Source organism: Equus przewalskii, chromosome 13, assembly GCF_037783145.1.
Source record: "Equus przewalskii isolate Varuska chromosome 13, EquPr2, whole genome shotgun sequence".
Lineage (NCBI taxonomy): Eukaryota > Metazoa > Chordata > Mammalia > Perissodactyla > Equidae > Equus > Equus przewalskii.
The window spans coordinates 92453808-92467554 of record NC_091843.1 but is presented as its reverse complement, the minus strand read 5'-3'; the positions used below and the strand labels follow the sequence as shown (position 1 = coordinate 92467554).

The 13747-nt window shown below is 58.6% G+C and overlaps 2 protein-coding genes and 1 long non-coding RNA gene across 5 annotated transcripts; 1 reads left to right on the top strand and 2 right to left on the bottom strand.

Moving 5' to 3' along the window:
• Positions 1-409: 409 nt before the first annotated feature.
• Positions 410-9947, bottom strand: TRIM17 (tripartite motif containing 17). Of its 3 annotated transcripts, none has more exons than XM_070569964.1 (7): positions 9812-9947; positions 5005-5438; positions 3667-3762; positions 2997-3227; positions 1674-1696; positions 1482-1582; positions 410-1217 (listed from the first exon to the last, which is right to left on the bottom strand). In XM_070569964.1, the coding sequence occupies exons 2-7, from the start codon at positions 5431-5433 to the stop codon at positions 670-672; spliced, it is 1428 nt and encodes a 475-aa protein (XP_070426065.1). In that variant the 5' UTR covers positions 5434-5438; positions 9812-9947; the 3' UTR covers positions 410-669. The 3 variants fall into 3 exon arrangements, with proteins under 3 accessions (XP_070426065.1, XP_070426064.1, XP_070426063.1); XM_070569963.1 differs by lacking the exon at positions 9812-9947 and adding an exon at positions 8653-9632; XM_070569962.1 differs by lacking the exon at positions 9812-9947 and adding an exon at positions 7613-7709.
• LOC139075207 (uncharacterized) lies at positions 5767-6171 on the top strand. Its single transcript, XR_011525374.1, has 2 exons — positions 5767-5915; positions 6032-6171. It is a non-coding gene; the product is annotated as an uncharacterized lncRNA (long non-coding RNA).
• A 2415-nt stretch (positions 9948-12362) lies between the features above and the next one.
• On the bottom strand, positions 12363-13690 carry H3-4 (H3.4 histone, cluster member). The gene has a single exon (XM_008535107.2). It carries the CDS (start codon positions 13545-13547, stop codon positions 13137-13139), a length of 411 nt encoding a protein of 136 aa, XP_008533329.1. The 5' UTR covers positions 13548-13690; the 3' UTR covers positions 12363-13136.
• Between the last annotated feature and the right edge of the window lie 57 nt (positions 13691-13747).

Below are 13747 nucleotides of genomic sequence, written 5' to 3'. Positions count from 1 at the left end.
CAGGGACTCCGACCTTGTTGGCACAGGAGTATTGAGGCATTCTGGGGTGCTAGTGACCGTTTCAGGGCTACTAATGCGCCTGAAACTGCGGGGGGTGGGGCACGTGGAGAGGGAGTGAAAGGCAGGAACGCGACCCCTCCAGGATCCTTACCTCCTTTGAATTTCGCCCCGTAGGGGCAACTTCAGGGGGGTGGAAAAGGATGGAGTGGGCGCCCTGAGGCTTTTAGGGGTGCAGTTTGAAGTCTCACTCTCCCGCTTCCCCCTTGGAAGGACCCAACCATGGAATTTCTGGATGACAAAGAAAGTGGACACAGGAGCCCTTGGCTCTATGCACAATAACTGGACCCCAGAGGAGCCAACGGGCAGGGGTGGGGGGTAGAAATGGCTAAAGAAAACTGCACACACTGGCCTGGTTTTCTGTATGTATTTAGAAGTCAGTCAACTATCAAACTTGGGGGCTTCTGGAATTTTCCTCTACGAAGTGCCTATGAACACAGTCTCTGTTTAACTGCTTGAATCACAATTATATTTGGGCCTTGTGAAACCACCCTGCCCAGCGATGGCTCTCACAGCTCCACCTCAGAGAGGCCAGGCAGGCGGCCCCTGCCAAGCTGGACCACCTCACCTTCCGGAGAAACCAGGGCCGCCTGTGCTCCCTGGCCAGCACCCCTATCCCTTCACCCACAGGGTCACTGTTGAGATGACCATCTGGCCCGACTTGGGGGCCCCGAGGCAGAAGAAGGGCTGTAGGGGGCCAGGGAAGGTGGGCTGGGAGTAGGTGTGTAGATGGGAGCCGTCCTTTGCGTTGTAGAAGGACACCTCCCCGGCCTCGAAGTCCAGGAAGACGCCCACGTGGCTGGGGGGCTCGGCCAGCATGATGGGCGTCGAGGGGGGCAGTGCAGGCAAGCACTTCTTCCCTCTGCACAGCTGCACCACCCAGAACCCATTTTCAGGGCACTTGGGGACCCTGTCCTTCCGGCTCACGTTGTCCCTGCACACGCCCAGGGACCAGAGTGCGTCTCCGGTGAGGTTCATGCCCACCTCCCAGTAGTGCCTGCCTGAGGAGAAGGCCTGCTGGCCCACGGCGCAGGGGTAGGCCAGGAACCTGTCCGTGCCGCGGGGCGTGCCATCCGGCGGGGCGCTCAGGTAGCGCCTCTGACGGCTCTCGTACAGGAGGAGGTAGGGGTACGCTGTAGCAGGGTCGGGCACCACGTCCTCTGCAGACAGGCCCAGGGCCGTGGGGAGAAGGGGCCTGAATCACCCCGATTCTCCCCATCCCCCCAGGCCTCCCCTCTGCTGGGTCCAGCTGTGACACGGGGTCACTGCGCCATCCCACCCCCAGCTGCGGTCCACACTGCGGGTGCCGGGGAGAGGGGCTGGGCGACTGGGCACTGGGTGGTGTGGTCACAACCCCCTTGGTGGCTCCTCCTGAGTGGCTGGGAGCTGGGCCAGATGTTGCTAGAGAGCTGGGCCCCGGTTACCTTGGAAGCTCTTGAGCACTTCTATCTCCCCAGGGACCCTGCAGACCGTCCTCAGCACGGTGGGGGTGGCCTCCGGGTACTGCACACTCAGGCTGTTCTTCCTCCAGTGGACACAGGGCTCACTGTCCCCTCTGGCCCCACGTGGAGCCCTCCCTGTACCCATAACTGCCTCCACCAGGGGTGGCCACGTACCTGCCCAGGGGGTCCTTCATGTCCTGCGAAGGACAGAAGGGAGGGAGAGAGATGGGTGAGGCCTCGTTAGGAAGCCAGGGCATTCCCGAGCACCGTGTCCACACTCTGGCCTGCAGAGCTGGAAGGGCGTCATGATGCCATGCTGTGGTCTTGTCTGCAGTTTCCAGAGCATGACCCTGCTTCCAGGCCACACTCAGGAATCATGCATCCAAGCCACCCAGGCCTCCTGCTCTCCCTGCATGAGCGAGGACGCAGGGCGGCTGTCCTGCTCCCGACAGGACAGGTGGGGACACCAAGCGGGCCTGGTCACTGCAGGCCACAGGCCTTAAGAGGGTCAGAAGTCAGTGGGTTGCAAACAGGTTGCATTTTACTAGAAGACAAAATATTCCCCAAAGTGAGGACGAGTGTGTGATCTGTAATCTAGGACACTTCTCGGGGATGTCCCAGGGTGTCAGGACAATGGGGGCCATCAAGGCAGACCAGGATGCATAGGTACCCTGCTTGTGGCATTCGCTTCAGCTGTATAAATGCATGTGCGTGCGTGTGTGTGTGTGTGTGTGTGTGTGTGTGTGTGTATGAAGACGTGTTCTCTGCTGTGGATTCCATCACTCCATACACTCGAAGGGCCAGTTACCCACTGTCGGCACCAGAACCCCGTCCAGGGCTGCGGCGTGCAGCCCATCCCTGGCTGACCAGCTGCTCCTCCCCACTTCTATCACCTTCAGGTGGGGATGCCTGACTCGCTCCTGCCCGTGAAGTCGCGGGTGTCTGTCTGGGCCAGTGTGTCCCTGCCCCAAATCACCACATGGATGACAGCTGCCCACAGGCCACCTTGCTGGGCGAGGAAGGGAATGCAGGACACAGGGCTGTAGGACTGGAGCTTATCATGGGCTGCATCATGTCCCCTAAATGCCTAGGTTGGAGCCCCCAGGACCTCAGAATGAGACTGTATCTGGAGACAGGGCCTTTCAAGGGGTGATGAAGGTAAAGTGAGGTCATGGTGGGTCCTGATCCCACATGACTAGTGTCCTTATAAGAAGAGGAGATGAGGACACACACACGGAAGGATGACCATGTGAGGACAAGGAGAGGCCTCAGGAAGAACCAGCCCTGCCCTCACCCGGGCCTCTGACCTCCAGCCTCCAAACTGGGAGACAATGAATATCATCGTGGTTCAAGCCCCAGGGTGTGGGGTTTGTTTACACAGCCCAAGCTGGCTGAGACGCAGCCTTCCCTGCTTGTCTCGTTCCTGCAGGTGGACCACACCTGGGCTGGGACGCAGGCCCCACACCCACCCTGCCAGCAGGCAGGTGCGCCCCTCACCTGCAGCATCTGCAGTGGCTCGCGCTCCCTCCTGTCCTCCAGCTGCAGCAGCAGCATCTCCAGGCAGTGGCTCTGTTGCTGCAGCGCAGCCGTGCTCTCCCGCAGCCTGACTGCCGTCTCCTCCTCCTCGTCCTTCAGGGTCTGGAGGAGCCGCTGCTTCTCCTCCACCAGGAAGAGGCCCATCTTCTCAAACTCTGCCACGATGCGCTCCCTCTGCTCCTTCACCTTCTCCTGGGGGGAAGGGGTCCCCAGATAAGGTGCCGCCCAGACACGCTGCCCATGTCCATGTCCGCTTCCCTATTGCCCTACTGCACCCGCCAGCCTAGAGGGATGCTCCGGGGACACTGGCACATCTCCCCAGGGCCCCGGTATCCACAGAAAACCAGCAAACCCAGCAGGGTGGGAGCCTGGGGCTGTGCAGAGGTCTCCTCCCCATGACACGCCTGTGGAGCATCACGTGCCAGCCTCCCTGCATCTCCAAAACGGCCAGTCGGCCCAGCCCATGTGCCCAGTCCTGATTCTGGCAGGAACTCCACCACGTGGGCATGCGTCCCCTTTCCGGGTCCCGTGCTCTTATCCACACACGGCAGTGACTCCCACCTCGACAGTCCCGCAGGAGGCCCTGAGGGTGCCCTGGGGCCTGGCCCAGCCTCCCGCCCCCAGCACCTGCCTGCCACTCTGCCAAGGTCTGCTCCTCCCTGGCCTGCAGCTTCCCCGTCGCCGTCATCTCCTGCCGCAGGTGCTCCATGTCCTCCTCCAGCCTCGACTGTGGGACACAGCCCGCGGGAGAGGGGTCAGGCCCCTCCACACCTGGCGGCTGCACGGTGCCTTCTGAGGCTCCATCCAACCAGAGATCAGCCTAAGGGGGCTGTATGGGATGGAAGTACCTCACCCCAAAATGTGCCCCGTGGGCAAGAGGATTATTTGGAACTGGAGTCCCGTGAGAGCCAGCAAACACCCAGATGCCTTCCCGGGGCTCCCCTTATCCGACCAGAAGCAGAAACTTCTGAGAAATGAGGGGTGGGGAAGTTCTGGGGCCGTGAAGGAGAGGGAGAGTCAGCAGGGAAATGGACCTGCACTGGGAACCTCTCACTTCTGTCAGTTTCCCTGAAATGTCTACCTTCTGCTGAGGTCTGCAGGTTTGTGCCCCCAAACTCATGCTTAAAGGCCAACCCCAGGGCGGCGGTGTTAGGAGTTGGGGCCTTCAGGAGGTGACCAGGTTGTGAGGGTGGGGCCTTCAGGAATGGGATCAGTGCCCTCACAGCAGAGATCCCTTGAGCCCACTCGTCCCTCCACCGCGTGAGGACATGGCGGGAAGGCGGCCGTGTAGGAACGGATGCGGCTGTCCCTCGGCCACGTGGCGCCCTATCTCGGACCTCCAGCTTCCGGGACCGTGGGCAGTAAGCTCCTGCTGTTCATCGGCCGCCCCGTCTCTGGTATTCTGTCACGGCAGCGGGAATGGACGGAGACACTCTCCCTGTCTGTGGCCGTGGGGCCCACAACTGTGTGGTCTTGTCACTTCTCTCGAGGCACCGTCCCCCTTGAGATGCTAGGTCAGCCCCAGTCCTGAGTCCCTGTTCTGTCACTGCGTTTCCCCACGTGACGTGCCGCCCGTACATGTTAAGTGGTTTGCCTTTCCTGTTGGTCTGTCTCTGCTCCATCTGATTTCTGGGCCCCCAGCGGGAGAACCTCAATGGGTGGAGGAGAAAGGCTGGACCCCCGTCAGCTTGTTGCCCGGCTGGCCCACACAGAGGGCCACAGGTGGCCACCAGGGAATGCGGACGGGCCTGGGGCAGGGCCTTCCTCAGCCTGGACTCGCGAATCCCTGTGGAGGCGATGCCCGGCTGGCCAGCCAGCTGTCTGCTTTCTCGTGGGAGCGTGCAGACACTTCCACCGTGCGGTGCTCCCCACGGGGCCGTTTGTCACCACAGCTGCCCCCGGCCCGACTGACACACTCCTTGACACACCCACCCGGGCTTCCTCGGCCGTCCCGGCCTCCCAGGCCCACCTTGTACACCTGCACGGCCTCCTCGACGGGGACCACCCTGTGGGGCCGGTGTTCCCGGGACTCCCTGCAGACCACGCAGATGGGGCTCTGGTCGTCCTCGCAGAAGAGCTTGAGCAGCTCCTGGTGCAGGGTGCACAGGTCCCTGCTCTGGAGGCTGGGGTGCTGCCGCGCCATCTCTGCCACCTTGGTCAGCAGGCGGTTGGGCCGCAGGTTCCTCTGGGGGGACAGCTCGCGGCACTCGGGGCAGGGGAAGGCGCCCCTGCGCTTCCTCCGGCCTTTCTTGCCTCTGGCCTTCTCCCAGCTCAGCCGGAGGCACTCGCGGCAGAAGTTGTGGCCGCAGGCGGTCATCACGGGGTCCGTGAAGTAGTCCAGGCAGATGGAGCACGTGGCCTCCTCCTGCAGCTTTCTGGCCAGTTCCACGGCATCCATGGCTCCTGAGGAAGGAACAGAGCATCCCGCACACCCGCTGCCTGGAGCAGGGCCTCCTGGGCACTCTCACAGAGCCCTCTGCAGACGGGGCTGAGGACAGGGTCCTGTCAGGGCTTCCCGAATTGCCGTGTTGACCCTCTTCAGTAAGAGGCACGAAGGCCTCCCTGGAAGCCTGCAAAGGCCCCCTCCAGGGTGGAACCTGCAGGCTTTCTGAGCAGCCTGCCTCCTTTGGGGAGAATCCTGCTGGTTGGTTTAGAGTCCCCAACACCGTGATGTCTGCTCTGGTTACTCTTCCCCCACCTTTGATGAACGTGTCCTTGGCTCTCCCAACAGGAATCCCGCTGGGCCAGTTCAGCAAGAAGCCCCCTCCCCAGGTGGCCTCAGTGACCGTCCATCCCTGACCCCCACCCTGCTCCTTGGCTGTAGACCCCCGTCTCAGCTGCACTGGGAGAGGAGCCCCATCTCCCTCCACTGTTGCGAGGGTCTGGAAAAAACTCTTCTTTACCAGTTTAACAAGTGTCAGAATCAGTTTCTCTAACAAAATGCCCGTGCAACAAAGGAAAGGGGATTTGAAGGGGAAAAATCTCTCTCCCAACAGGAGCAGGGCTGGCAAAGGTCCTCTGCTTGACCAAACTGCTCAGTCTCCGCGAACTTTCCGACTGGACCTTGGCCTTCGAGTCAGTCTCTGCATCGTCCAAGTTTAGCAAGAATCCTGCCAAGGGCATTTCGCCAGAACTGCCCCCCACCGATGTTTCCTCATGGTAATTTCCCATCACTGACCCCCACCCTGCTCCTTGGTCTAGATCCCCACTGGCAGGTCTGCATTCAGAGTTGAGCTGTATACGGGGTTCAAGGCAGAACCCCAGGTCTATGCTGGGCTGTCTTTTCCCCTGTTGCAACAGTCCTGAATAAATCTATTACTGTTCTAACTACTGTCCAGCTCTGGTTTTCCTTGATGAGCTGCAGTGCAGAAAAGACAAGAATGTGCATGCCTGCACACGTGCAAACACACACACCACACAAACGCATGCACACGTGTAAACACCATATGAACATAGGTGAACACAAGCATGCACACACCACATGAGCACACGTGAACACATGCATACACACACCACATGCATATACATGCAGCCCACATACAAACATCTACCACACAAAACATGCATGAACACATGCATGCACACAAACACACACCACATGAAACATTTGAACACATACACAAATAGCTTGCACATGTATGTGCATACACACGACACCACACATAAACGCACATGTACGCTCTTGCATGCACATACACAGAGACACATGCACCCAGGCACACACGTGCACCTGTGTATGCACACACATGGGCACGCAAATACCCACGACCTCATCCCGTGGAGATCCCAAGCATCCCCTACGCATGGCTCGTGTGGCGATTAGGGCGAGTGGGAGGTTGGATTTGGACATATTTCTGAACTAAAGCACTGCTCAGGTCCCCTTCTCTGCGGTCACCCCAGGCGATGGCGTCTGGATTCCCCACACGCCTGAGCCCTCGACATCCGTTCCCCTTGACTGGGGCTGACTGCGCAGACCCTCTGGGGCATCTCTCCCTCCGAGCACCGCCGCCCACCCAACAGAGGCCGCAGGAGAGCAGGGCGGTCCGGTGGGCCCGGGGCCTGGCTCAGGCCGGCGAGCAGCCGTCCGGGGGCTCCGGGTCAGTGACGGTGCCGCGCCGCCGTGGGCCCTGGAATGTTCTCCGTAAACGCGGGCTAAACCAGTCGCCCGGACCGATTTCAATTTATAACCATCTTCAAAGCGGGGCCGCCAGGTCTACTCGGGCGGGGGTGCGCGGCCCGACCTGAGCCCCGCGCGCGCCGCCCAGGCCTGTACTCACCGGAGAGGGGCGGTACCCACCGGAGAGGGGCGGTACTCACCGGAAGGGGGCGGTACTCACCGGAGAGGGGCGGTACCCACCGGAGAGGGGCGGTACCCACCGGAGAGGGGCGGTACTCACCGGAAGGGGGCGGTACCCACCGGAGAGGGCCGGTACCCACCGGAGAGGGGCGGTACTCACCGGAAGGGGGCGGTACTCACCGGAAGGGGGCGGTACTCACCGGAGAGGGCCGGTACCCACCGGAGAGGGGCGGTACCCATCGGAAGGGGGCGGTACTCGCGGGGAGAGGCCCGTACTCACCCGAGAGAGGGGCGCGCCGCTCCTGGCCCTGCGCCGCCCGCCGGGCGCCCACGCCCGGGACCCCGGAGGCGTCGGGCGGCCGCCGGGCTTTGTGGCGTCAGCGGGGCGGGGCCCCTATGGGGTGGGGACGGGTGCGGGAGGTTTGAGGGGGTTCTCGGCAGCCGGGGGACGGGGCGGGCGCCCCTGGAGGGACGGACCGGCGGGCGGCGCGGACCTGGCCGGGGTCGGGGCGGAGGGAAGTGTCCTGGGGGGCGGGGCCCTGCCGTCGGGGAGGGGCGGGCGCGGGTGGGGGGCGGCGGAGGGGGGCGCGGCCGCAGGAGGCCGCGGCTCCCGGGGGGGCCCGCTTGTGGTCGGCTCCGGGTCGAGCGGAGGGGGCAGCATCGGGTCCCGGGAGGGCCACCGGGCAGGCTCGCCCTCGGGGGTCTTGCCAGCGCTTGAGGTGGTTTCAGTGGGTCGCTGCCCCCCAACCCTGACCTAACCCTGGCCAGTGGCTGCGCGCACCCTAAGTCCTAATCCGGAGGAGAGAACAGATGTGGAAACTGAGGCTCTGGCCACCGCAAGAGGCGGAGAAACAGAGGGGGGCGAACTCCAGGGCCTGCGGTGTGGACGGCTCCCCCCGCGCGCCCGGCGGGGTGTCTCCGGGTGGCTCCCCCACTAAAACAAACCTAGGCCAGAGTCGGCCGCTCAGCCCTGGGTGCGCCTGCGCCGGGCTTGGGGACCGGGCGGACGACGCGCTCCAGGAGTCCACACGGAGGCTAATCCTAACCCCTTCCCCCAAAGTCCCTGAGCTCCTCTGCGGGTCCTTCACAGCCGTGAGGGGATTCTGGGCTGAGGGTTTCTTCCAACTTTAAAACTGAATCATAGAATTTTTAAAACCTTAATATAAATTTTCAAAGAAACACTCGAGAGAGCAAGGGATCCCATATATAAATTGCCGCAATCAGCAGTTCACTAGATTTGCTTCTTTTGTCCTGTTGTTTGGTCTTGGCTGAAGGAGTTTTTTTTTTTTTCCAGCAAACCCCAGACATCATTAGATTTACCTCTACAGGGCTGGCCAGTGGCCCAGTGGTTAAGTTCGAGTGCTCCGCTTTGGCGATCCAGGGTTTCCCAGTTTGGATCCTGGGTGTGGACATGGCACCGCTCATCAAGCCATGCTGAGGCAGCGTCCACATGCCACAACTAGAAGGGCCCACAGCAGAGTATACAACTATGTATACTTTGGGGAGAGGAAGAAAAAAAATTTGCCTCTACATGCTTCTATAGGGGAGGAAAAACTCTAAGGGTCTTAGATTCAGTGACTGGGGCCTGTGAATTGAACTGAAACAAAACAGACTGAGAGGAGAAAACTGCATTTCGTGTGCATTTGGGAGCCAACAAAGGAAGCAGCTGGCATGTTAAATGGTTAAAGTTAAAGGCTTATATACCTCTGCCCTTCCCGGGCGGGGGGGGTGGGGGGGGCGGCCCTGGGCACTGGGATCCCTGTGCTCAAGTTCGAATGCGTTCCAAGCTCTCGTCTTCTTCAGGTCCAAATGTTAGAACAAACCGGTGCAGCCGCCATCTGTCACCTTTCATTTCCTAGGACTCTGGGTTGCAAGTGACAGAAACCCCAGTTAGAACTGGATTCATAAGTACGGCACGTCTGTTACAGGACATCGGGATCTCACGCAGTGGGGCCTTGGGGGCAACGAGATCCTGGTGCCCAGGGCCAGGCTCCTCCATCTCTTCACCGCCCGCCTCTTCTCTCTCAGTGCCCACTGTTTTCTTCCGGCCTTTTTCACACGACAATGGATGCCACAGCAACAGCTCCAGCGTCTCACGCTTTCCGACTTTTATCCATCAGAATCAAAGTCAAAGTCTCGCTTGTCCCCAAATCTGAAAACCCACCTCTGGTGAGAGGGACAGCAAGAACTAATACTAAAGCTAATTTTAATTATAATGATAGTCTATGGTCAGCCTGGGCTGTGGCACTAATACCCCAAACTAGGGGCTCAAACCACAGACATTTACTTCAGCAAGCTGCTTCCTTCTGAGGCCTCTCTCCTGGGTGTGCAGATGGCTGTTGCTGTGGAAAAATGCATTTCTGTGATTTCCTTTACACTCAATTCTCCATTTCACCTCTGGCACCTCTGATCACCAATGTGAGGGTTCTTCCCCCACTCCAAGCAGTTCTGCAACTGCAGCAGGAGTCCCACCACTTACCTGTGTTCTGACAGTGTCCACCTGGAGATGGCACTGGACCCCAGGGGTCGAGGGCTTGGTCCCGTGAGTGCCCCACTCCAGATGCCAGCTCCACGTCCGGGTGTCACCTGCGCTCCTGACCACCAGCTCCAGATCGGAGGTTCCCCAACCCCTCCCTGGTTGGATCAGTTTGCTGGAGCGGCTCACAGAACTCAGGAAACAATTCACTTGCCAGATCGCCGGTTTATTGTCAGAGCATATAACTCGGAACAGCTAGATGCAGAGACGCATGGAGCAGGCACAGGAAAGGGCTCTGAGCTCCCAGGCCCTCTCCGAGCACACTGCCCTCCTCCAGGCACCCGCCGACTCACAAGCTCTTGGAACTGTCCTTTTGGGTCTTCTGGAGGCTCCATCATACAGACTGATCAAATCATGGCCCACTGGTGGTCCATTGAAGCTCCAGCCCCTCTCCTCTCCGGGGCTCCAGGGTGGGACTGAAAGCTCCAGCCTCTAATCACGTGTTTGGTTCCCCTGGCGACCAGCCCCATCCTCAGGGGGCTGTCCAGAATCTTCTCATTAGCATAAGCTCAGGTGTGGTTGACAGGGGCTTGTTGTGACTGTCAAGACCCCTTTATCGCTCTCATCACAGGAGAGTCCAGGGGTTTTGGGAGCTCCGTGCCGGGAACAGGACAAGACCGCATCCTCTGTGCTGGTTACTGACGTTCTTATGCCCAAAGGCTCACGGCCCAGCTCAGGGCAGGGGTACACACCTGGGCCACAGACTCAGGTAAGAAGAGAGCATCTCCTGGAAAGACTGCAGGATGGCCCCAGTGGGATGGCTGGGGATCGCAGACAGTGGGGCTGGCAGAAGATGAAGAAATAGTTGTCCCCTAAGAAGGGTCAGTGAGTGACGCTGAGAGGATGTCCCCTGATTCCTCCTGCCTCTCCAGTCAAGTTCTAGAAGCAGAGGCCATGCCTGCTCCCCGCTGCGCCCCAGTCCAGGTGCAGCCCCAGCTACTTAAGTCTGTCCCCTCACGGAGCACCAGCCCCACAGGGCCCTCATGAATGCACTAATGCACCTGCTATGCCGGCCCCTCCATGACGGCCTGTCCCGTGGGGCTCCCAAACCAGGAATCTCATTCCCTCATAGATTGCTAGATTCTCCATGTTCGTCCTTTCTTTCAGGGAAGCACGTTTTTCTTTGGAATGCAGACAATATCTCAGGCACTGAGGACCCTTCCTGCCCCCTGCAAAAATCAGGGTATGTATTCACAGCCACAAGGAGCATAAAGAGAAAGACAGACACTTGATTTATTTCTCTTATTAAATAGTAAAGGCATGCACCAGAATATAGCATGCATAAGATATCAAGAATAGGAAAATTAACATCCCCCCTGCCCCTGTCTGCCCCCTTCTGCCATTAACCACTATCTCATCATGCCGGCTTTCCTGTTCAATTCTACCATGTGTGTGCGTTTTCCTATCAAACACATTGCTGTCTGTGTGAACGTCCCCAGTGATTGTGGCCGGGTCTCCTGATTTCCTAATGGAATGGTTTGTCCCTCTCATAAGCACCACACCCTCAGGCCGGCTCCGTGGAGCATGCACTGTCCCAAGACTTGGGCACAAGGCAAACAAATGTGCACACTGCAGTTTCATCTCCCACGTGATTAGGATGGGCAGAAACAGACAAGCTCATGTCTTAATTGTAGTAGTTTTATACTTTCATAAAGCTATTTGAATCTTCCAGCTGATACTAAATTGGTTCTCCTTACAGACACCTGAAAGCTCTTAAGTGGAGAAACACTCACGCAGTTATGGTCTGCTTCAGACGAAGATATTCACTTATTCTGTTTGATAATTACTGAGCCACCCCACCTACACCATGAGCGAGAGAACTCCTGGCATTTCCCCTCGTGGTGCTCTCTCCTCGTCCTGCTTTCACTGTGTTGGGCGGTGGCTGGAATGTTCTCTGGAGAGTGAGAACGTGGTCCCCCAACAATGCCCTGCCAGCTTTGGAGCCAAGTAGTTCTGAGCAGAGGATTCCCGTGAGGACACGTGTGTTGGAAAGGCTTCAGTGACTATCCATTTCCTGACCCTGAGGGACTTTGGTTACTTTCTTCCTTTATCCACACTTCTTTTGCTTCTCTTTCCTCCTACCGTTAGCTCCTCACCAATCCAGTCCTCATACACCAACTGCCCCAGGTCGCTCAGTTTTCCATCTCTATCTCCCCCTCATCCATTCCTTCACTAGCCCACCCCTTAAATAGGAAAACTCACCAATATCAAGCAGAATGTGCAATGCCAGACCCTATTCTGGATACAAAGAAGAGAATGACATGGACCAGCCCCTCCACTGGCTTAGTCTCCCACGGAAAAGTAAACTTTTATCATGATGGTTCAGCATACCCTGCCAAGAACACATCTACATCCAGTTCCCCCAACTGTAGCCTATCTCCCAAGTTCCTTCTCCCCCAAGGCCATACAGCAGGAAGCGGGGAAGCTCATGCAAGCTTAGCTCTCCAACATCAAGCAAAACTTCACCAAGATAAGGACTTCCTGAAGCACAGGACAGGCACAATGTCCGCAAGACTTTATTTAGAAAGGAGTCCCGTGTTGAGGGTTAGAGCTGACTTGAACCAGAATATGGCTGTGCCCAAGCACAAGGCTTTCCGGATGGCCCTTCAAGGATGTCACTCATTATATACATCTTAAAATTTAGAAAGTTACTTTCAACCTTCAAATCCGTCGTGTGTGCCAATTTGCTTGACGCTTTTCAATCTACTGGATAACTGCTGCATACCGACAGCACTGAGCTGACACTGAAGCATCTTCCACCTTAACTGCTTCTACAAAGCTGCTTCACATGGCTGTAAGTACCTTGAGAGCAGATATCACAGGACAGTAGGGAATGGATTGGCCAGTGCTAGGTTTCTTCTTAAAGTTTTGAAAGATAAACGACTCTGATCAGCACCAAAGGAGACATAACTACCCTCACACTTCTGTCCTCACATCAAAACTCAATTTCTCTCAATACAGCTCCTCTACTGCAGCTAGTTAACCACACTGGTTACAGGGTTTCTCACTGCAACAGTCTAAGTTTGGACACCTGCTTACAAGTGCACCCACATGGGGTCAGGCACTGCTCCCGAAGTTAACTTATGGGACAAGCAGTCTTCACCATTAGTGTTGGGACTTTCTCTCCTTAAATCCCCAGCAAGGAGCCTAGCCAGCACAACCAGTAAGGCATCAGCCAGTAAAAACGCCAGGCTTTACAGCACCCTTTTTGAGCAGGTGGTGGCTCTTAAAAGAGCCTTTGGGGTGAGAGTGGCGACTGCGCTGCTGCTTAAGTGCGGTCCCCACGGATGCGGCGCGCCAGCTGGATGTCCTTGGGCATGATGGTGACGCGCTTGGTGTGGATGGCGCACAGGTTGGTGTCCTCGAAGAGCCCCACGAGGTAGGCCTCGCACGCCTCCTGCAGCGCCATCACGGCCGAGCTCTGGAAGCGCAGGTCCGTCTTGAAGTCCTGCGCGATTTCGCGCACCAGCCGCTGGAACGGCAACTTGCGGATCAACAGCTCCGTGGACTTCTGGTAGCGCCGGATCTCACGGAGCGCCACCGTGCCCGGCCGGTAGCGGTGCGGTTTCTTCACGCCGCCCGTGGCCGGGGCGCTCTTCCGAGCCACCTTAGTGGCCAGCTGCTTCCGCGGCGCCTTGCCGCCCGTGGACTTCCGCGCTGTCTGCTTCGTGCGAGCCATAGCCCCAGTGGCGTCAAAACGCTGCTGCTCTCCTCGCCGACCGCGACCGCCGGTGCACGGGACGGAGGCGCGCCCGCTTTTATAGAGACTGACGCCCTCCCATTGGTCGGCTGCGGGTGGCGCGATGGCAGGCTGTGCTCTGATTGGCTCATGAGGCGCTCCGCTGAGCCACCCGTCCCTTATCTTGGCGTCGCTCGGGC